The following is a 22,780-nucleotide window of genomic DNA, read 5'->3' as shown; positions in this document are numbered from 1 at the left end:
ATATATGCATTTAATTGCAGTGCATTACTTTGCAGTAAGATAGTACTGTAGTAGAAAGTGGTGTTAATTAGTTTGCTGCAGCTTAATACTGTTACACATGTAGATGGTGATTTACTCCACAGCTGATTAGTCTGCTCTGCAGTAAAGTGCATATGTAGATGCAGCCTCTGAGTACCAACATCTCACCACATGAACTTCCCACCCAGAGATAAACATAGTACCACTGGGCATTGTTTTCTTTTCACCTGGGCTTAAAGTCCTTTCCATGTTTTAGCTGTTCTGTGGTTACTGCTGTTGACTGAATAGTGAGATCTGAAAATACTTCTTGGAAAGGCTACATGGTTTAGTAAAGTTAAACAGGTTGGTGTTTATTCCTGAAGGCTGGAAGCCACTGACAAAACATCTCAACGTTGATTCGGACTTCTTGTACCTTTCTTGAGCTCCAGCTTTGCTTAACATATAAATGTCTGTGTTCATCTATATAACTATTTAAAAACATTCCTGGCAAATCCAGAAACCATGTGGAATGTTATACCCATCATCTCTTTTGTTCCCACTCATCAGAAATGTGTGAGACAGATGCAAGCAAATTACATGTACAAAATCTTTCATTAGTGGTAAGAAAGATGGAGCTTGCATAGTGTGGAATAGCTTTGGGATGGTGATCTGCTATCCCAGGCCTTTCCAAGCTCAATTTGTCACTTGACTTTTTTATGGGCTTGTGGAGTGTTCTGAAGCATCTTTCCAACTATTGGACATATTTAAGCATCTTTTAGCCAGAAATTGCATGTTTTTATTATGTTCGGCTACAGTCATTAAGTTGGAATAGTAACAATCCGATGCATTTCCCTCTGCCTAAGTTCAAAACAAGTACTTTAATTTTGGCTCATTCCAACTTAAGAGTGAATTGTCTCTTGGTTCATACCATACTTTATTACTATTGTCTTGCTTGGTTTGTTACATTATTCATGAAGAATTAACTAAGATAAGATTATGTATTAATAAGCTGAAAAAAATCTAAATTGAAGGAAGAATAGCTAAAATCCTTTAAAGAATAAAAATAAGCAGCATGAAAGTTTATTTTTAGTTTCAGTACAAACAGTGCCTTTGAAAACCATTATGTACAATAGTGGCACTCAAGCTTGCCCCCTCCCGCCCCCTGTGAGCACACAGTGCTCAAAGATTTTGTAGGCACAGGAACTGAATTCCAGCCAAAGATTCCTAAGCGGGGGTGGATTTGTCCATATGGCAGGAAGCACATGCCATGATCAGAGAGAAGCTGCTACCCCTGGGAGAAAACTGCATCACTCTAATGCTTCTGCAAAACTATTTTTTCAAGGCATTTGAAATGATTCTTTAGAAAGCTGTCCAAAACCAAATGCTTAGTGTTATAAAACATGTTCCCCTTGATGAATACATTTACTAAAATTTGAGCAACTTCAGCTTTTTAATATATATTGTTTACCATTCACTCAATTGTGTTTATTTAGCTGAACAAGTTATTTAAATAGGAAATTTAAGGATAGATCATTCCTTTAAGATATGCTAAGAGCAGCTGTGTGATTCATAGGACATAGACAGTGATTTTACTCCTTTTGAAGATGTATCCTCTGATCATCTAATGTGCACAGGGATGGACTCATTTAGAAAAAATTAGTTATTTGCTTCAAGAAGAAAAATCTAAAATTAATTAAACTTGGATTCCTAATTTAACAGAACTTGAGTTATTTTCTTCCTGGACATATTATTTTTGCTGCATATAAACATAATGAATTATATATAGACTTGACATAGAAACTAAAATACCTGATAATTGTAGCTGAAGATGTTTGCTTTCATTTAGGTATGACTTTAGTGAGAAAGGATGGACATGTAACTAAGGAACAAGACTGAGTGTCAGGAGAACAGGGTTCTGTAGCTAATTTCCAAGTGACTTTCAGCAACATACTTCCAGCCTGATTTTCAGAGCAAGAGTGGCCAACATCCATGTGTATATAATGTACCAAGAGTGAACAGTGTCCTTTGTCCTGGTCAGAAAATTGCTTCTACTTCAACCCATCTGATACTGTGATCTACATGGGAAAATCGTTGAGAATGATGCTCTGAGGTTATTGATTAGTCAGCTCTTGAGCCACTCTGGGTGCATATACATGTGCCCTTGCAGTGCTGTTGTTACTGCGCCATCATTTAATGATTCCACAATAACAGCCCCATACTGCGTCATGCGTGCCACACAGTTATTTTTCGCTATACTGAAGGAGCACATTGCTATGGCAATGTAGGTGTGACATCACAGCTTTTCCCCACAGATGCTATGTCGCTGTAGTGTGTTGCCATGGCTATGTACCATGGCCATGTACTTTGAGGACTTAACTACCTAAAAACCTTATGGCCCTCTGCTGCCTATTACCACAGATATGGTGGCTCAGTCATGAAGCATCTTCCCTCCACACTCATCTTTGCAAGTCATCATACTGCAGAGGAAAGGCAGAGGAGGATTTAAGCAGTTTTAGAAACTTTCATTAGACCAGGAACAACTGGAAGTAAAACATATAGTGAAATGGCTGCAGTTAAGTGTTCTGCTTCCTGGCCATGCCATTGAAAATGTTCTAAATTGTTGTTAGCCTTTTTGGTAGATTAACTTGCACTGACTGAGCTTAATAACCACAGAGTGGTTCTTGCCATGAGGAATCATTAACTTATTTGAAGAGATCAATTGAATAAGGCTGGTTTGAGTGCTTCCATGGGAATAGCAATGAAGCTACCATCTGGCGGGTTGTTTTTTGTCCAGTTTAATTTGACAGGTTTGGGGTATGCTTTGGTGGTTGCCATCAGTCAGGTGTGAAATGGATTCTTCTCTTCTGCAGATGATTTTTTTTTGCCAGAGGGAAGCAACTGGAACTTTTATTGAAAAGGACTATTAATGCCTGCATTCAATAAGGCAAACTGCAAGCTGTACTTTAATATGTCATGGTTAGTAGGGCTGTGCGAAGCTTCACGCGGTGATTCTATTCAGAGGAGATTCGGCCCAATTCAGTGGCTGAATCTCCAAATCCGAATTGAATCAGGGGACCAATTTAAAGGTCCGAATTGATTCAAAGCTCTCCAAATCTTCAGAAAAGATTCAGAGAGATTTGATGATTTGGGCAGTCCCTGGTGGCTGCAGCCACTCTGAGTTGGTAAGTACTAGGGACGGGGGGGGAGGGGACCATGCAGTGGGGGGCAGCAGGCATCACCCCTCACCTGGCAGCATCCGCTGAGTCGGGGCTTTTTTTTTTTTTTTTTTTTTTTTTTTAAGTGCCGGGAGCTGGGATGGGTAGGGCAACCATTGCCAGGCTGGGGGGGATTTGGAGCCTGGCCTGGCTGATCCGTAGATTCAGAGATTTAGCAGCAGCCAAATCACATAATCAGATTAGGCCAAATCAATTTGGGACAGTGATTCAAATCACTGAACTGAATCACTCCCCTGATTGGCCGAATCTGAAGCGAATACTAGTCGCTTTGCACAGGCCTAGTGGTTAGCCTCTTGCTTTAAAAAAATCTCTGCGTATTAACACCCTTGCCAATTACCATCTAGTCTCTAAGAAGAGTAATCAAGATCATGCTGACAGATTGATCCCGGTTAGATTTCAGTTCCTTTGACCTCTTTGATCTTTATCACTCTATCTGCAGACCTGGCTACAGACTGAACTTATATTGGTGGTGCATCTTTCAAGCAATGAATAAGGGGAAAGCTTATTGTGTTAGATTGATTAGTGTTCTGTATTCATTGCATATCGTTTCTAAATGAGTGTGCTAATATTAGGTAGGCTCATGATCTGTTTTAAACCTTTGGATATTTTAAACTGTAAAGTTTTGCATTGTTCTTACTTCTTTATATTCAGTAAGCCCCTTCCATCTGGTAATGGAACAACAATCACATGGAACACATCAAAAATATTCCTGCAGAGCTGACTAGCATGTTAGGAATAGCATCTCCATCCTGTCATCAGCAGCATAAACTGCTGGTTTATCAATACTGAGATCTTTTATTATAAATGTTTTTCCATTGGTATGGAGGTATCAGAGTCCAGTGAGCTACACACTGGTGTTAACTAGTTCTGCCACTTTCTCCAGTCATCAAGAGACGGTCACGCACCTCATTTTTTTCACTCGTTTCCAACAGCTCTACAAATGAAGATTAGTTTAGTCAAATTGTTAATCAGAAAAGCTTCCATTTCCATCAAGGCGGAAATGTAATGCTTTATTTAGCAACACCTTGTAGAGAAATACTTTAAATATTTTAACTTCTTCCAATCCATTTTTTCATTTTTAGATATAGCTAAGTAACTTTTGTTTAGGCTGAGAGTGTCAATTTAGTGGATGGGCAAATTGATCATAGCTATGAAATGCTTTTTATTTGCCTTTCATTTTAAATAGAATAATTAGCTCCTCGGTGATGGAAATAGTTTACTGTTACTGTTCCCAGGATTGAAGAATTCTTGGAAGTTCTTCTGTTCTGAGAGCTATGACATGCTAAAAACTCACACTGAGCAAATGCAGAAAATTATTGTTGCTTTCTATTGCTATTAAGTTTACAGGAAATAACCACAAAGTAATTAATGGCAGTGTTGTGGTAACATTGCAGCCATGATGGTCCAGGAAAAATACAAAAGGCAAGGATTCTTGTGCTTGATGATATCTTTTATTGGACCAACTGTATAGTTTGGGAGGGACATAGGCAAGTTTTGGGCTACCACTGTACCATTTATCAATTCTCTAAGAGAAAAGCCTTCTTAGAGACCTAAAGAATGGTACATTGGTACCCAAAATAAAAGCATTTTGCCTCTCATAATGTAATTAGTGAAATCTTTGTTGTTGTTGGGAGAAAGTAATAAATAGCTAAAGAAAAATAACATTCATAGTGATGTTTACATGGTGATTCAAGAATTAACTCTGACTGCAATGTGATTTTATGATGTGCACTTAAATAGTACTCGTTGTGAGCTTAGTATTATGCGGAATTACTCCTGTGAGCAAGGGCTGATGAATCAAGTCATTTTCTCAGTGTTTACAACTATAGCAGAGTGTAAACATGCAACACACTTTTACGGTCAAATCTTTCATGGAACAAATCATCCAACTATGAAAGGATTAGTTCCTGGAGTTCCTATGCTTCCACACCAGATACTGCATTGTATTAACTTAATGGACATTTAATCCATAGTGACATGTCTGATTTAAACTCTTTCCTATTTGCAAAAGTTCACTTCAGTATGTTGGAAACATCATGCTTTTTCCCTTTGTTAAAGACTAAGACACCCTGTTTTCCAGTATTCCTCAGAACTTATTTGTAACAAATTAAACAGAATGCTATGAAAACATTTAAACATGGTAAAAGCTAAAGGCTGAAGTTGAAACTAAGAAACATTGTTCATAGTCTAATGACCTGGCTAATGGCACATGTGCAGTAGGGCTGTGCAAAGATTCAGTTGCTGATTTGTTTTGGAGGAGATTTGGCTGGATTCAGAAGCCGAATCTCTGAATCTGAATCAAACTGGGAGACCAATAAAAAGGTCTGAATTGATCTGAAGCCTCCGAATCAATTCGGAGGAGATTTGGGGATTCAGGCAGTCCCTGCTCACCATCACAGGGAGCTGGACCCACACTCTGTGCTGGTAAGTAGGGGACGGGGGGTGCTGTACGAGGGGAAAGGGGACCATGGGGGGGACCCCGCCAGGCCCCATCCTGGCCTGCTCCCCCAGCTCCCCTGAGCACTCCCCAACCCCTTCCTGCTCTTCCAGCCCCATCAATAGCTGCCCTGCCTAGCCCCCACATCCCGGCACTTAAAAATAAAAAATAAAAAAAATCCCCGCACTCATCGGCTCCTCCCAGGTGGGGGGGGGGAAATCGCTGTTGCCCCTCGCTGCCCCGTGCTGTGTTGGGGGAGGGCTCTGCCATGATCCCCCATCCCCCACCCGCTCTCCCAGCCCCATCAATGGCTGCCCTGCCCAGCCCCAGCATCCCGGCTCTTTAAAAAAAAAAAAAAAAACCCCCCCCCCCCCCCCCGCCCCAACAATGGCTCCCCCGCCCCGCCCCAGCACCCCGGCCCTTTAAAAAAAAAAAAAAAAAGCCCCACACTCACCAGCTGCTGCAGCAGCCGTCAGGGCCTCTGAGGACTCATGGCAAAGCCTCCCCCCAATGCAGTGTGAGGCAATGGGAGGAAGCGGGGATTGCCCCCCTGCCTGGCAGAAGCCAGTGATTGGGGCTTTTTTTTAAAGTTCTGGGATGCTGGGGCCAGCCAAGGCAGCCATTGAAGGGGCTAGGAGAGTGGGTGGGGGAATGGGCCTGTTGAATTTGGAGATTCAGCCAATTTGGCGGCAGCCAAATATCTGAATCAGATTTGGCCAAATCAATTTGGGACAGTGATTCGAATCACTGAATCGAATCACTGTCCTCCAAATTGGCCAAATCCGAAGCAGCTACTAGCTGCTTCGCACAGGTCTAATGTACAGCACTCTGCTGGCCACAATTATATTGGTTCAATTGATTCCATAAACCCTTCATTGCTAACAGCTAGAGAAGACGGGGCAGTGTGGCACCTTGCAAATTAACTCATTCAGGGGGCATAAACTTTTGTAGGCTATGGTCTACTTCAGTGGTTTTCAGCTTTTTTTCATTTGTGGACCCCTAAAAAATCTTGAATGGAGGTACAGAGTAGACACCTTTGAAATTTTGAATGGAGGTGCAGACCCTTTTGAATTGTAAGTATGGGTATTCACATAGTTTTGATTGGTCATAGTCATCTTTCATGGGCCCCTTAGACATAGTCTGCAGACCCCAGAGGCCTGTGGACCACAGGTTGAAAACCACTCGTCTTCTTCATCAAATGTTATGAATGGACTTGCAGAGAGCAGGGGTACTAAATAGAAAGGAATAAGGTAATTTAAATAGGAAAAGGGGAAAGAACGGAGGGGACACTATTAAAAGAGGTGAAGCTAAAGGAGAGTTGAGGCTCATGGGGCAATAGACCTATCTTCTGGAGAGAAAAAAAATTAGAATTCTATTCCTTCTACTACGCAAAAAGCGTGAACAGACACAATTTACAGCCTGATAGCAACTGTGAGGTCATAGTTTTGTTATAATACAGTAGTAATATCATTAAACACAAAATATTTGGCTGTACCTATAGAAAATAGTAATAGCTGTAACATACCAAAAACATGCCAGGAGCAACATTATGCCTTTGTACCAATAATGAGCCTTTATGACCTGTAAATTCATCTGCAGTGGTGATGTCATATTTAAGGAGGCGGAAGGAGTCCAGACGACCCTGAAGCAACATAGGAAGTGCAGTTAAGCAAAACATCAGCTATAAATCTTATATCAATTGAGAGGGCCTAATATTCCCTCTGAATAAGCAAGGATGAACTGAACTGAATGATCTTCTTTGCAACTGGGAAAGGCTGTTGTCTGAGCACAAAAACTTTGGCAATGGGGTTCCTAGGTATCGGATTTCTCCTTGTGGGTTTCTTCGTGGCACTAAGCCTGTAACTTTAACCTTTAATCCAGCACTTATGAAAGAACCAATGGCAGCCAGGCACTGTGAAAGTTTTGTCACATCCTTCTCTGACTAGCAGCCTGGACTGTGAGGTAGGCAAACATCAATGTAGGTTTAGGATCCTATGATCCTCATAGGATTTGAGCACAAGATCCCAGAGCAGAGAATAGCCATATGCACAAGTCAACACATGCATATTCACGATCACCTCCTCTGACACCACTTCCATTGCCATGAAGCTGTGACTAAATACTTAAGAGCTGTGTCAGTTTGACTTCTCTTGGCAAAGTATAGCTATTAACATGTATTGATCTAACCTCTGCTTTAGACTTCTTGAATGAAAATTATGACCCCAGACAGAACCAAATGGAGTTTTCCCATTGATCTCACCAATGCCAGGATTTCATCCCTTGTATATTAACATTTCCAATTATAAATTAGGATAGATACAAACTATGGGGCCAATTTCTGATTTTCTGTAAGACTGCAAGTAACTATGGTCTGAGTCTAGATAATAGATTGTTACAACACCTGAGTCAGGTCTATACAAGTGTTCCCATTATTGCTAGTATTATTGGGAATGTTCAGACAAGATCCCAGGGACTGAAAAATCAAATCAACTGATCAATCGGTAAAAGCAAGAGTAGGAGAGTATTAGTTAAAGAAGCCACTCTTCAGTGTACCCCCTCCAACTTTTTTTAGCTTCCTTCTGCCTGTTTTTTTTTTTAATGGAACCAGAAAGCCCTGAGCCTCATGTTTTCTAGTGCCTTTGCTTAAAGATTTCACTGGTATAGGCTGGTCAGATCCACTTTGCAAAACCTATTTTACAGTATGCCTTTAAGCTTGACCCCAAATACATGAAGAGAAAGTCCTGTATTGATTCATTACTCAGAGTTTTATGACAGAAAAAAATTAAAAAATCTATATTCGTGAGCTGGTTAGGATTTTTCAACAAAACAGCTTTTCATTAGACAATGTTTATCGCTGAAAAAACTTCTGCCAAAACGCAGGTCTCCTGCCAGCTCATTTAGTAGTCTACTGGGGACTCCAGTCTTTTAGGGTCTGCAGCTCCAGGACACTCCCACCATGTGGGCTGTCCTAGGACTAGGGATCCTAGAAAATTCCAGGGTCGCTTTAACAAAAAGCTGAAGATTTTGTTGACACGTTAAACAAACAGAAAGGTCCAACTGCTATCTTCTAAAACCTTCAGCCATGTGTTACACTGTGCGCATGTCCAGATGAGCGGGAAAGTGCATTCCCTGAGGACAACTAGCAGTGGCACAGATATGGTAGCTGCCCTCGGGAAATGCCCCTGCACATGCGCTCTGATGCGTAGCAAATTGCCCTGGGTGGGGTAGGGTTGGCTGGGGCCCTCACTTGGGCTGGCTCCAGCAGCCTTACCTGGAGTCCTGGTGGCCTCCCAGGGCTCCAGCAGTAGTGATCCAGGTGCACAGAGCCTGGCCTGGCTCTAGCCAGCCAGGCTCTGATTTTGAGCAGTGCATGCTGCTGACACATGTGCCATGCCACATTTCTGATGCTGTTTTTTGACACCAGGATCTCCCAGTGTCAAATCCCCCCCACTGTGCTGCAAATTAGCAGCACAGCAAATGTCTGCATGTATGGTGTGTGCAATTTGCAGTGCCATAGACAGGCCTGTGGTGCTGTGAATGGCACATGCACACTTGTCTGGATGTGCCCTATGTATATGTACAAGTCCAAATGAAACCCACCTGAACACAAGGCATACTTCTGTTCCTGTTCTTTTTATCATATAGCTGCTCTAATTCGTCTTCACTAGGATCCTCATTTGTTTGCAATGAAGAAGATATACAGACCACTAAGATTTGTTCCTGGGAAGACATCTGGTTGTTAATAAGATGATCGTACTCCAGGTCTGACACACATGGCATCTGATGATTACTGCACCTACATATCTTTCCTTCCTGCCCCATCATTCTTCTCCGAAGGACAGCAGGGCAAGCACTAATGGATACATTATCACTGCATGAAAGAGAAGGCATAGCAAGAAAAATATTAGAGGCCAAACCGAAGCTTTGGTCCTAAGGTGAAAAAAGTAGAAATTAAATGATACATCACATAACAGATAAAACAGCATTTTTTAAAACCATATTCATGAATTGCAGGGTCAAACCTAAGATATCTGAACCATTAATTGAAATGCACAAGTACCTGAAAGTTTCATGTGTTTCCAGAGACTTGATGGAATAAAACCTCTTGTGCTATGGAGTCCTTGGGCTCTGCAGAAGCACAACTACTGGGTCACCTACATGGGATCTCCTTCTAACTGGATGTGTTGCCCAAGTGGGCTTTTAAAATGGGGTGCACTGATAGAGATTCTGAGGGTCAATACTAATATCTGATTTTTAAGGAGGCATATTGGCCAATACCGATCCGATTTCCAGTACAGCGTCGAGAGTTGCCTCCAGCTGGTAAGTCTGTTGTGGTGGAAGGGGATAAGGGAGGGAAGAGGAGTGGCGAGGGAGCAGATCAACCTCCCCCCTGCTGTGAAAGAGGGGCAGGAGCAGGCGCTGCCTGGTTGGGGCGAGCTGCGGTGGGGCAGGGCACAGGATTGACCTGTAGCTCATTGTGGGGGTGGCTTCCACCAGTGTGTGCACCCCTGGAGGGCACAGGAGGATGCCCCCCAGATCTGTGCAGGCAGGCCGCAGCTGCAGACTGGAGCCGGGGCTGCACCAGGCTCTTCTCACTGGGGCCTGAGCTCAGGGCAGTGGCTATGGAGGGGGCTGCAACAACCCCAGATTTTGCCATAGCTCCCTCCCAGTGCTGCCACCACCATGTGACTGGTGTAGCTCTGGCTCTTCCCGGTGCATGGGGTAAGGTGGCGGCTGAGCCGGGAAGAGCCAGGGCTGCACCAGGTATGCAGTGGCGCTGGGAGCTACAGTAAAATTTGAAGTGGCTGCAGCCCCTTCCATAGGCCCCACCCTGAGCCCAGCCCCCAGCGAGAACAGCCCAGCGCAGCACCAGCTCCAGGCTGATCTGGGGACACGTGTGCACTTCCTGGAGTGCACACAGCTGTGGGAGCTGCCCCCCTGATGAGCCATGGGTCTGTCTCGTGCCCCACCCCACCCTGGCTGGGCAGCGCCTGTCCCTGCCCCAGCGCCTGCCCCTGTCCCTGTCCCCTCCTTCACCATGGGGGTGGGGAGGCGTTGATCTGCCCCTCCTCATACCCCTTCCCTCCCCCTTTCCCCTACCACCTCAACAGACTTACCAGCTGGAGGCAACACTTCATGCTGCTGGGCTGTGCTCCTCGCTGTTTCAGTGCTGTGCTGCAGCTGCGTGCATGCATAGGCATTTATCAGCTCAATTATCAGACCCATCAGGCTGATTTCTGATGCATCCAATTTTCTTTATATGGGTACTGATCCAATATTGTACTGATGTATTGGTGCATCTCTACTTTGAAAACTTTTCAGCCCTGCAGGAAGGCATCAGAGTCTGCTGGTCTGTCTCCCCAGTTATCTGAAGGTCTCATTGCCATGGTTTACTTTTGTATAGTAAGTTGTAGCACATTCATGTTTTAATCATTTTAGTCACAGAGGTTAGACAATGGATTATGTAGGTGCTAGTGTTATCCATCTACTCCAAGTCTTGTTAAACTTAGTTTATGTTTGAAATGTCCTTTGATTTTTCTTGGATGAGATGTGCTGTAGAAATGCAAAGTTATTTCTTGGAGAAGTGTTACAGTACTAAAGTACCATATTTTCTCATATAGTACATGCACCTTTTCACCAAAAATCACCCCCCCCCCAACTGGGTGTTGCTGGTAAGTATTGTAACACTTTGGGGACCTCGTCGTGGGTGCCCTGCCTCCCAGCAATGTCAGGATGAAACCCTATTCCGGTGCTACCTAGATGGTCTGGGCGCTGCCCCTTTTTCTCACCTGCCAAGTCTTCAGTGTAACTAGTTGGGGAGGCAGTTCTTTGTTGGGGGCCCAGAGGGGTCTCGACCCTGGGGTTGTCTTTGTGGGGCTCCAAACCTCCCCTTTACCCCACCCTTACCATGCCTTCGGCCTGGGTTGATGCTGCTCCCCGCAGATCTTCCCTACACTGCCCACCTTGCAAGGGCTGGGTCTTCTTTGCCGTGAACCTTCAGGGGGACACCCCTGGTTTTCAGGCTGGTTTTCCCCTCTTCAAGAAAAATAAACTTGCCCCTGCTGGGGTCATTCACAACTCAACCAAAAATGCCAGCACCTGCCAGTGGAGCTCCCGAGCTTGCCTTTCTCTTTCTCTCTTTTGGGGCTCCTTTCTTTCCCCCTCCTAGGGGACTTGTTCGTCTTCTCCCCTCTAATAGGCAAGGGTATTGGGACCACCCTTGTGCCCTGTCCCTACCAGTTCCTCCGGCGTCCCCACCCTGGAGCCCAACTGACCTGGGGTCCCGTTGCCCTGGTCCCTCTTGCTGGCATCACTCCTCTTCCCTTTCCTGGGGCTCATGGTTCCCTGTGCTCTGCCCCCTCTGGAGCCGTCCAAGGATGATTGCGGACTTGAGGGTCTGCCCTCAGTCCCAGTTCCAGGGCTCCTAGTCAGAGCCTTGCAATTCCCCAGCAGCATCCCACCTGATTGCTGCCTTCCAGCGGGGCTCCTTGGCTCCTGCTGACCCCTGAACCTGCCTTCTGCCTTGCTGGTCTCCTGCTGGATGGCTGCCTCCTCCGGGAAGCTGGGGCTAAAACTGGAGCCTCCCGGCTCCTGAGCCGACATCTCTCAGCTGGTGTTCCACCTCTCTCTCTCTGGTTCTCCCCCAGCTGTTTCTCTGGCCACCTTCTGACCAGCCCGTGCTGCTCGGAGGCCACTCCCCAGGCTCTCCCCAATACACAGGCTCAGGCACCTGTGAAACTACTGAGCCTGCGGCTGTGCCAGCATCTGTGCTCCGGTCTTCTCCCCACTGCCACCCATCTTGGCTCTTACGGTGAGTGTCATGGTGCTCTGGTTAGGGGTCCGGGCCACACTGGGGGGGCTCCTGTCTCCCCTCTCACACTGGGGTATATATCTTAAACAGGAAGGCTGATTCTTTTGCCCAGAATAAAAGTACTCTACTTTGATTTGTGCTCCAAAATCAACTGCTCAGCAGCAGCAGTGGCATCTGTTTTCAGGCAAATGAGGGAGTCAGTTGACTTAATAGCTCGCTGTTCTTCACTTTACAGGTGTTACCAGTTGTATCTCCTTTAACTGATCTTGACATTCCACTAATCAAGGTAGCCTTTTTAAGGGCAATGTTGGGGTCTGCTAGCGTCTCCTGGTCTCTCTCCTATTTCATTGTCTTGTAGACCTTTTAACTCTGTCCTTGCTCTATGCAGCTATAACTTTAGAAAAATCTTTTTTTTCTTCATTCTGCCTTCCCCAGATCAAGGGGCATATTTTATTCCAAGACATGTTGTATGTTAGAAAATACAGTACTATCTCCCCATCTCCACTATAGACTTCTACATAATTTCAGCTAAAAACCTACCATACCAATCTGCACAATGGTATCCCCACAACATAATTTCTTCACATGGAGCAAATTCTTTCTAAGATTGGTAAAGGCAGCAAAAATAATTCTGGAGCCAATAGGTACCTACATATATGCCCAGTGCATGCTCCAATGTGTGCTAATTGTAGCAGCACACCTTCGGGTGCTTGCCACTTTAAGGACTAAGGCAGGCAGCTGGCAGGTGCCTGATGAGGGCGGGCATTTTCAAACATAGGCTAGCCAGGCAGTGCCAGTAGTTGGCTGCTTGCAATCAAGGGAGCAGTACCATCCAGCTCCCTCATGGCATAGACCATTCTGGAGGTAAGGGTAGGACCTAGGGGGTGGCTTGGAGGCTCCTGGTCCTGGGCATGACCTAAAACTGCACCCTGCCAAGGTAGGGAGGCCTGGTGGGGCTCCTTGTGGTGGGGGAGCCCCCAAGAAGTGCCAGGACCATGAACCTCCTTGATGGTAATAGTGTGAGCAGGGGGAGCAAAGGGGGCCAGGTGCATTAGTAGTGAGAAACTTGAGTCCAACAGGGATGTGAGATCCTGGAGGCCCCAGAGAGGGTAGCTTGTGGAGTGTAGTGTGAGGGCCTTCTCAGAGTAGGGTGCAATAAGGGGCATCTAAAGGACTGAGTGTGTTGGGGTGCAGAGTAGGGTTATGAGAGTGGTTTGAAGGACTGCATCAGGGGCGTACTGAGTAGGGCTGTGAAAGCATCTTGATGGACAGTACATGGGCCAGCCCCAGAAGTGTGAGCATGAGAGCAGTTGCCCGGTGAGGGGCTTCAGGCAGAATCAGTCCAAGGTTTGGAACAAGGTTAGGCTATGTAGAGTAGGGGAACTCGGGGGAACCAAAGGACTGCATGGTAGGGCCAGTGTGCAAGTAGCAAAGCCTGATGGCCCAAGAGGGGCCACTCAAGAGGAGCAAGGGCAATGGAGTGTGTCCCAGTAATGGGCGGTATGCCAGAGGCCCCTGTGAGGGGGGTGGAGTGCAAGAGGCCTCCTGTGAGAGCAGGGTGCAGAATGAATATGAGAATGAATGGAGCCCAACTATGGACTGAGTTTGCTCCAGTCTCAGACCAGGGAGCAATCATAAACAGGATACCATCTGCGAGGCATGGGCTGTGGTATAGGGAAGGTTCAGAGCCATGGATAGTGCCTCCTGGCATCAGGGCAGGGAATGGGCAGCCTCCCACTTAATAAATCAAGTTAACAATCAAGTCATGGCAGGCGAGTCAGAAGAGACTGCCCTAGGCAGGTGGGTGGACCGCTTTGAGATCCGGCCTCAAGTTTGTCCCCTGTCGCACTAATTAGCATGCACTGGAGTAGACTCAATTAATAGACCCAGGACAATGTCCAGTTCCCTGAGACAGGATCAGGCTCCCTCGGATGTTTTTTCTTGTCCCTACATATCTTCTTGCCTTGGCTGCCAGGTAAGCCAACTTTTAACAGGCTGGGTATAGGGTACTCTTCACCCTGCCTAGTCTGTGGCCCAAAATATTACTTGCATAGCTAAGGTAGTCATGTAATTGTTGCTTACCTATCTAAAGATGGATCTGGCAATTTAACTGTATACCATATCCATAAAACAGGGCTACAGTTCTGCTTTGGCATTCTTAGAGGCAAGAGAAAACTGTTTCAGCTTTCCTGTCCTGAGTTAATCATTACTTTGCAGATGGAATTATAGGCTGCTTTGTAAATTGGAATACATTGCTCCTTTGTATTCTTTGCCCATTTTAGGGACTTACTGAGTTTATATATCACATAATGAGTATTGAATAGAGGGTATTAACAAATGCAAGTCTGATTTAAGGAAACAGCTAATGGAAACTCAGATCTGAGAGCAAGGCATCAGATCCCCAGAGGATGAAGCAACACAATGTCATATCATTCTCCTGTTATTAGACTCTGCAGACAACATGTTTGACAGCTGTGAATTACATCCATTTACAGTTAATATTCTTAATGCTTTATAATGCAATATTAAGTAATGCGGTAGAATCACAGGGATTATACACATAGTGCATATTTGACTCTTAGCCAGCTCCAAAAATTAGATGTCAGTAAAACACTGATTACTGTTTGTATTAGAATCATCATTGTCCAGCTTCTGCTCAGATTTCCTTACCATGAACTGTAGAAGTTCTGTAATATAAGTGTGCTTTTATTTAAATTGAACTGAGTCACATGTGTTGCATCTACATTGATACTGCTGGTTAGTAACGTGGAAACTCTGCAAAGAATAAAACACCAAATAAGTGATAGCTTAAATATCAGGAAAACAATACAGATGTATGTTCTGTAGGACCAAGATGCACCTGTTACCTATTTATGGGTCAAGTCAGTTTTCACTTAATTGTTAATGCTGTTATTATAAATCACCTCTTGGCATAAAAGCAATGATTTAGATGGTGATAATAAAAGATTCAGAACTATATAAAGACTTAAAATTATTCCTGAAGGGTGAGGAAAATAGACCACGCGCATTTACACGTGATGCTACATTGCTGTAGCAACATGCTATGGCAATGTAGCATTGACTGACAAAAACTGTGATGCTGCAACTATGTCACTGTAGCAACTCACTCTCTCATTATAGTGTGCTGTTGCAGTGACATAGCAGCTAAAGATAACCATGTGCAACTGCCACAGTGCAGTATGGGCTGTTACTATGCCATCATTTAATAGTTCCAAAAGGAAATACTAAAAGACAGGGCAGTAATGACGCTATATGGCCACATGTAGACGACCCCAGGACTGAGAATAAAAACTAACACATTAATTTCTCGGATTTATAATTATGTGATTCCAGTGAGACAGAAGTCACATACTACTACCCTGGGCAAAGCCTTGGAAAGTAGGACTCAAATTTTTTCAGGCTTTGCATGCAAGGTAACTTTGCTTATAAGGAGTCATTTGGAGGATTGGGGCTTTAGAATATAAGATTCAGGTCAAGGGGTGGTGCATGCATGTGTGCATGTATACATCTGTGCATGCGCACATCAATGAGTAAAGTGATACCACATCATCTTGTAAAGGCATCACTTCTGAACTAAGTTTTTCACATATTGTTGTAATATACTGTTATTCAATTAAATTATATTTCAGCATTGCTTCTGACCACCTTTCCAAACCTCTCCTGATTTTTCTGCCACTATTTGTTGTTGTTTTTCCAAGATCACAACGGGAGTACACACTGGTTCTGAGTCATTAATATCTAAGCTTAATGAAAAATAATTTAAAATTCACCAGACTGTACAATTAAGTGCTCATAATAGAACTATTTCAGTGGACAGAGAGAAAGTAACTCCTTTCTTTTTTTTTACCTTGGAGAATAAGGTGATGGCTCCCACTGCATGTTGCAAGCAGGAGCTAACTGGAAACAATCCAGCAGAAGTGGGCTTTCTGACTTGGCAGCTGTACTCTCCTCTCTCCTCTCTTCCTGTGGTCTCCATACAGTTGAGTTAGCCAAGGGAATATGTACAGACTGATTCTGGCATTTTCTTAAGGTTCTTGGAGTAAGATCAGGCATTTTGTGAATGTCTGAGTCAGTTCCTGAAATAGAAGAGCACCATGACACCAGTGAAGTCAGCCTTAGGAGACAGAAACAAGCATTAACCCCTGATCTTGCAACTGACTGTGCTCATGTGTCTATAAGTGGAAATTTTCTGCTGTGCATTCTGTATGAAAATTAAGATAACAGAGCTACCCCATGAAGAAATGTATTTCCACTTCTCCTTGATCCTGGATATTTGAGAAGTGTGCCCTCAGCATGCAGGAGGGGTTAATGTAGTAGAGATCACTATAGAGGGCAGGGGAAGCAGGGTTTAATAAATAAACTCTATCAAATGGAAGATTTGCTGGACTGGTTCCTAGTTCATCAGTTATGGAGCAAATCACAAGTGTTGACAATAGCATTGACAAGGTATAAGAGAGAAAAGTAATGAATATCATTATGCCCCTTGGACTTAATCCCAGTAAGAGGGTTCTAATATTATGGAATTATTATTCTCTTTAGAGCAAATCAATTAGAGAAGATATAAAAACAGGCATTGCAGTTCTTTTGAACCAGAAGAAAATGGTTGATGTGGTTGGTATATTTGTCAGTGCTCACTGGGTGGAAAATCACACTTATGAAAGCGTCAGCTTTAGGTTTGTTTATCACTTAAGTTCCATAAAGTTCTCATAGGGCATGTCTACACATTCATTAATGTGCCTTTGCTTCTGCTTATTAAGTTTAGTACGTCTAATATGAGGTACTAGATAAAGGCGCAGTAGCTGCACTAATGCACAGTAGCAAAGGCAAACTTTTTTTGTGATGCTTAATGCACAGCTGACTAATTCTACTGCACATTAGCATGTTTTTTTCTGTGACATGCTAATGCTCAGTAGAACAGTTCACTGTGCATTAAGGCATCTCATGTAGATGCCCCAAAATAAATAATCAGGTGGGTTTCAGTCTGTATAGTGGCCTTAAGCTTAGACATGAATGTTGCTCAGACAAAAGTTATGTTCATTTCTAGTTCTAATGTAATCAATGTAATAGCAAACATATATGAAAAACTAGCTTCAACATAAATTCATTAGAGGGATATATTTTCTTCACATTTTCCAGAACTTATTTCTTCCCTCACCCATCCACAAGTCTCAAGTTTCAATTTAGGGAGAATTAAACTGAACTAAACCCCAGTGGTGTGTACACAAGGGTGGAGCCCCAATCCTTACTTGCCTCTCCGGCAGTGGGGGCAGGGAGGTGAGCTGCCGGTGGGCCGAACAGTCCCTGACCTACACAGGGGCCCAGTGCTTCCCTACGTGGCAGTGGTTGTGCCCCGCAGGTGGCACCTGCCTGCTGGCACCCAGCCCAGGTGGTCCTGGGGGGCACCACAGCGACAGAGGGAAACACCAGCTCCCCTGCAGCTGCAGAGGGAAGTATCGAGCCTCTGCGGAGCTCAGGCAGACAAGCAGGCTCAAGGAGAAAATAAAAAGATCAGGCTCCTCACCGCTTTTTTTTTTTTCTTCAGTCAAGCCTACCTGCCTGCATGGGCTGCCACCAGGTCACACAGTCCCTGACCTGCGTGGGACCTGGTGCTTCTCCCCATGGCTGTGGCACCCCCCCGGGACCACCTGAGCCGGGTGCCAATGGGCAGGTGCTACCTGGGGGGTACCACCACCATGGAGGAAAGCACCGTGGTCCCCTGCAGCTCAGGGGCTGTGTGACCCAGCAGCAGCTCACCCCCTCTCCCTCGCTGTGGGAGAAGCAGGTAAGCTCCAGCACTCCTGCACCACCCCGCCACCTGGGATCACCCATGAACGGCTGGCTTGCAGGGTGGTAAGGTGGCAGGAGGATTTGCTGGTGGCAGGAGAAGGTGGCAGTGGTGCTGGAAGCCCACCAAGCCCTGAGCATGTTAGCTTCCAGTGCCTCATGCACTGTTGCACTTTGTTAGGTAGTAAACTAAAACACCTCGGAGGTTTTATATCTTGCTATATTACAAAGTCATTTAAAGCGAGCGTGCAAACAGCAACACCATTAAATCAGAATACGCCTCCGAATGTGCAAACAGCAATGCCATTAAAGCAGTGCAAAAGGGCATTTAAGCCACTTTGGAGGCCAATTTTGTGGTGTGTACAAAGAACTGACTTTGCAGTATTCATGTGAGTAACTGCTTACTAGCGTGAGTAAAAGCCCTTCCAGCTTTCTGTGCATTTCAGTGCACAGTATTTTAAAGTCAGAAAGCCAATGGTGTATGCGGCTGTATAAAAATCTGTCATAAGACGAAGAACACAAAAGACAGGCCTGGTGCTATTTTGTTTGTCACAATACCTGTTGACTAAAATTGAAAATCTAAAAAATAAAAAGCTAAAATTAAAATTGCCCCCCAAATTATTCCTGCTGTGACTGACCCAAAGCCATTCGATAATACTCCATCCAGTCATCCAGGATATTTTTGATCTTTTGCTGCAGCTTTCTTAATTCTCTGGCTGCACCGAAATAATTTCTGTGGCTTATATTCTCCTCTAGAATTTCAAGCGTCTTCAGCGGCTCTGCCAACTTTGATTTTTTTTTTAAAACAGAAAGACAGAAAAAACATTTTGAAAATTACACTTGATTGATGTTTAATACTGCTAAAACAGACTTTGAAATAATTTAATGAAATATATGAGACCTTTTAAATTAAGCTCAATACAAGTTGGTATCAAAATAATACTAAACAGCCCCCCTCCCCCCACCAAAGCCCCAGACTTTTTGAAGCCACCCAGGATTGGAAATTAGTGGGTGCCATAGAACATATTTATCTTCTCCTCCAACAACTGAATTGGGCAATTTAGTTCTGATTGGGGTACCATAACAGGCTTCTTCTTCCTTTGCTGCAGGATAGGAGAAGGGTCCAAGATGCTGCTTACTGTAACTGAGGTTGTCCATTTATTGGACTAACTGTTGGACTAGGCTGATGCAAGTCCCTCTGCCTTCTCACTCCAGTGGTCAAAAAAAGTCATATTTTTGTTTTGAACATTTTTTTGCAAAAAGCACAAGGCAGAGGGTCTAGTGGCCAAATTAAACGTTGAATTAATTTTGAGGGCAGTGGCTTTTTCCATCCAACTTTGTCTCCTAAAAGCCCACTTCACCTCTGTTTGCCCTTGTATCTTTTGGGGCCTCTCTGAGTGTTTGTAATCTGAGAGTGGTTTCACTACACATGGCGAAAAATGAGTGAGCAGAGTCATCTCAAATTGCAAAAGGATGGAGACACCGTTAATACTGATATTATGTGATAGAAATAGACTCCCCCTCTATGCACTCCTGAGAAGTCCAGAGGCTTTGAAAGTTCTAACACTGCACTTTGCTTCCTACGATGGCCTGCCACATCCTGCAATCTGACCAAGTACCTCTTTTTGGAAATGACTCCCTGGATTTGGAGAGTGGGGCACAGATGGGTCTCAGCCTTAGCTTCTACACTACAACTAGAGACCTACTGAAATTGTGGATGTTGCAAAATCCAGCATTGCCCACAAGAGTGGGCAATACGAAATCCATGGGGGAAAAAACACAAGAAAACTTACTGAAAATAAAATGCTGGCTCCCCAGAGGGAGCAAGGGGGCTGCCTGCTCAAAGGGCTGCTGGCAAGATGGCTTCTGCCTCCACCCCTCACAGCTGATCGCCTGCAAGGGCTGCCTGTCATGTGGCTCTGCTCCTCTCCACCAATTGGTGGTGAGGGGTGGGGCCACATGACAGACAGCCCTCAGTCAATCAGCGGTGAAGGACAATCAGGGGCATGGGGGGGGCACGGGGTGCCACACTTCAGTCATGAAATGGCTGCCCAGCCCCACACTCTGCCTGCAAAATTGGGGGGCAGGCGCCTCAAATTTGGTAGGTCCCTAAACTGAAGTTATTGCGCCTGACTGAGAATGATGAGACCTACCAGTCTGCAGCCCCCTCTGGTCCAAAAGCAGAGTACTTCAGCTAGTGAAGAGAAATCTCAAATGATGGAGTAGGCTACTCTAAAGCAGTGCCCTTTTCAGTGGTGGACCAACAGAGGGGGCAGGAAGGGGCCACGGCTCCTGGGCGCTGGCCTGGAGGAGGCACCAGTTGGGCCCTTCAGAGAAACCTGTGGCCGCAGGGGAGCCTGCAGAGCCAGCGGTGGTGGCTGCAGCCGTGTTTGTTGTGTGGCCTGCCCTGTGGGTTGGATGTTTAGTTACCTGTTCCAGCCAGACATTCCAGCCACCACCCCTCCCCCCGCGTCCGGTGTGCTGGGACTTTCATTTAGTTCCTGGCCAAAACAGATAACCAACCAGGGCTGGGGGTGGGAGACTTTAAGTATTGCTATGAGAAGGGGGGGGGAAGGGGGGGCGGGTGCAAATGCAAGCATTGGCCCCCAAGTGCCAGAGATCCATTGTACGTCACAGGCCCTTTTAAGGGCCCACACAAAATGCCAAATGCATCCACATGCCCATGGAAGCATAATCACTGTAATAAGTGTTGCATGTTTGGATGCAGAGGCTCCCAGTCAACACTGTGCTTAGGGATCCCCTACTCCTGAGGAAACAGGGGATGTGTGATTGTTTCTGCAAAAGCTCCACCTACTCCTCTGCTCAGCGTGAGTACCTCTGCCTGCAGAGCACCCTGCAGTATCTCGTTGTGGCCATCTCAGAGGTCATCTGGAAGATTTTCCATAGCTCCAGCACAATGTCCTCTGGCTGAGAAGGGAGTGAAAAGCTAAATGTTTCTCCTGGTCTCTATCTTAGAAAAAAAAGTTCTTAAAAATAGCTTTGGCACTCAAAGAGTAATAAAGACTTCCTCAAGGAAATGCATAGTATGATGAATTTTCCCATGATTCCTGTGGATTCCTACAGGACAATCTTCTAAAATGTCTCAAAAGGCACTGCTTCAGAGTATTGTGCTGGGAACTCTGGGTTAGATACCCAGAGGGTGCTACAACTTCAGTGGTATAATACAGTTTCCCGTGGACAGCTACACTGTAAGTACATACATTATAACTATTCTTATATCACCAGTTCACTTGGCTAGAGTAGGCAGAACCTCACTGAAATTCTTGTTCACCCATTAACCTGCATATGATCTTTTGTGTTAATACTAGCAGGCATTATACACCTGACACATCTGTTATATTGCTAATTAGTGTATTAAGCAAGGCTGGTAAGGATTTGTTGTTCCTGTAAGTCCAAGCTTTGCTGACAAAAGTGGTCTTGAGTCTTAAAGAACAAGATAAAGTGAGAGAGTGTGAGTGCTTTGTGGGTACAATGGATAAACATTACTGAGAAATCCATTTAACATCCTCCAATTAAGAGACTGGAGATCTAACGTATCGTTGTCATAAGTGCCTAATGGCTCACTTTGAAAGCTAATAGGAAATACGGAGAATCATAAAAATCTTCCATTCAATAACCCCTCTAACTGGCTTGCTAAAGTTGAACCAAATATTGTTCCTATAAATTGCCAGATTAACACATGCAAAAATTCTAAGTACAGTATTTTCATTAAGACCAAAACTAATCATCTCTAAGAAACACATCAAAGTGATAGTGATGTAAAGCCAAAAATGTAATTGATTAACTCACACCACAGATTGGAGAATTGTTCACAGAAATGTTTCATAAACATTTAGGTCCCATTTTCAGAAGTAACTTAGGACCCAATCCAAATCATTCTTATAAAAGTGTCTAAATGGGACTTGGGTGGAATTAGGCACCTAAGCCACAAAAAAACCCCACCAACAAAACAAAAAAATAACAAAAGCCAGATTGAACCCACTCCAGTTAAAACTCCATAAAATTGCTTACATAACTTGAATCATTAACTACTTCCACCTTTCGGGCCTGAAAGCACACTTAGATTTCTTAGGCTTGTGTACAATCATGTTGTCAATCCAGATTCAATGCCAAGGTACATAATTCATGCCTAAATTGTGTTCTGATCCAGGTCTGTGCTGGGAGTTGCCCAAACTTTACTTAGGTCCCCACCTGGTGTCCACAGAACACATTTCACTCCCTACAGACATGGGTAGCATTGAGGGCAGAGACAGAAGTGACAATTTTTGCCCGGTCTGGCCACAGAAAGCAGTTTATAGCCATGACCAAACACAAGTACACAGCTGCAAACAGTTTAAAAAATGGCCGATCCAGTGAAAATCTGACCCCGCATAGCATGGGGATCAGATGAAGACATTTCAAAGCAGAGCATCTTCTGTAACATCTGTCTGCGCTGCATGCCAGTCTCAAGCTGTTTTCAGAATAGGATAGGGG

The 22,780-nt window shown here is 44.6% G+C and overlaps 1 protein-coding gene across 3 annotated transcripts in view; it reads right to left on the bottom strand.

The window, feature by feature from the left end:
- Positions 1–19,111, bottom strand: part of LOC109295918 (uncharacterized protein C3orf20-like) — a 70,506-nt gene extending 51,395 nt beyond the window's left edge. For 2 of the 3 annotated variants that reach the window (XM_019515061.1, XM_019515064.1), the window contains exons 1-5: positions 18,925–19,111; positions 16,350–16,578; positions 15,152–15,256; positions 9,271–9,541; positions 7,196–7,312 (exon numbers count right to left, since the gene is read on the bottom strand). In XM_019515061.1, coding sequence (XP_019370606.1) covers positions 7,196–7,312; positions 9,271–9,541; positions 15,152–15,256; positions 16,350–16,578; positions 18,925–18,949 — 747 coding nt within the window. In that variant the 5' untranslated portion in view covers positions 18,950–19,111. The remainder of the gene's footprint in view (positions 1–7,195; positions 7,313–9,270; positions 9,542–15,151; positions 15,257–16,349; positions 16,579–18,924) is intronic. The other variant, XM_019515062.1, reaches the window with a different exon arrangement.
- Between the last annotated feature and the right edge of the window lie 3,669 nt (positions 19,112–22,780).

The sequence above is a fragment of the Gavialis gangeticus genome, unplaced genomic scaffold (assembly GCF_001723915.1).
Source record: "Gavialis gangeticus isolate Ggan-Ray unplaced genomic scaffold, GavGan_comp1, whole genome shotgun sequence".
Lineage (NCBI taxonomy): Eukaryota > Metazoa > Chordata > Crocodylia > Gavialidae > Gavialis > Gavialis gangeticus.
Note: the sequence above shows the minus strand (reverse complement) of the source record. Positions and strands in the feature narration are given on the sequence as shown.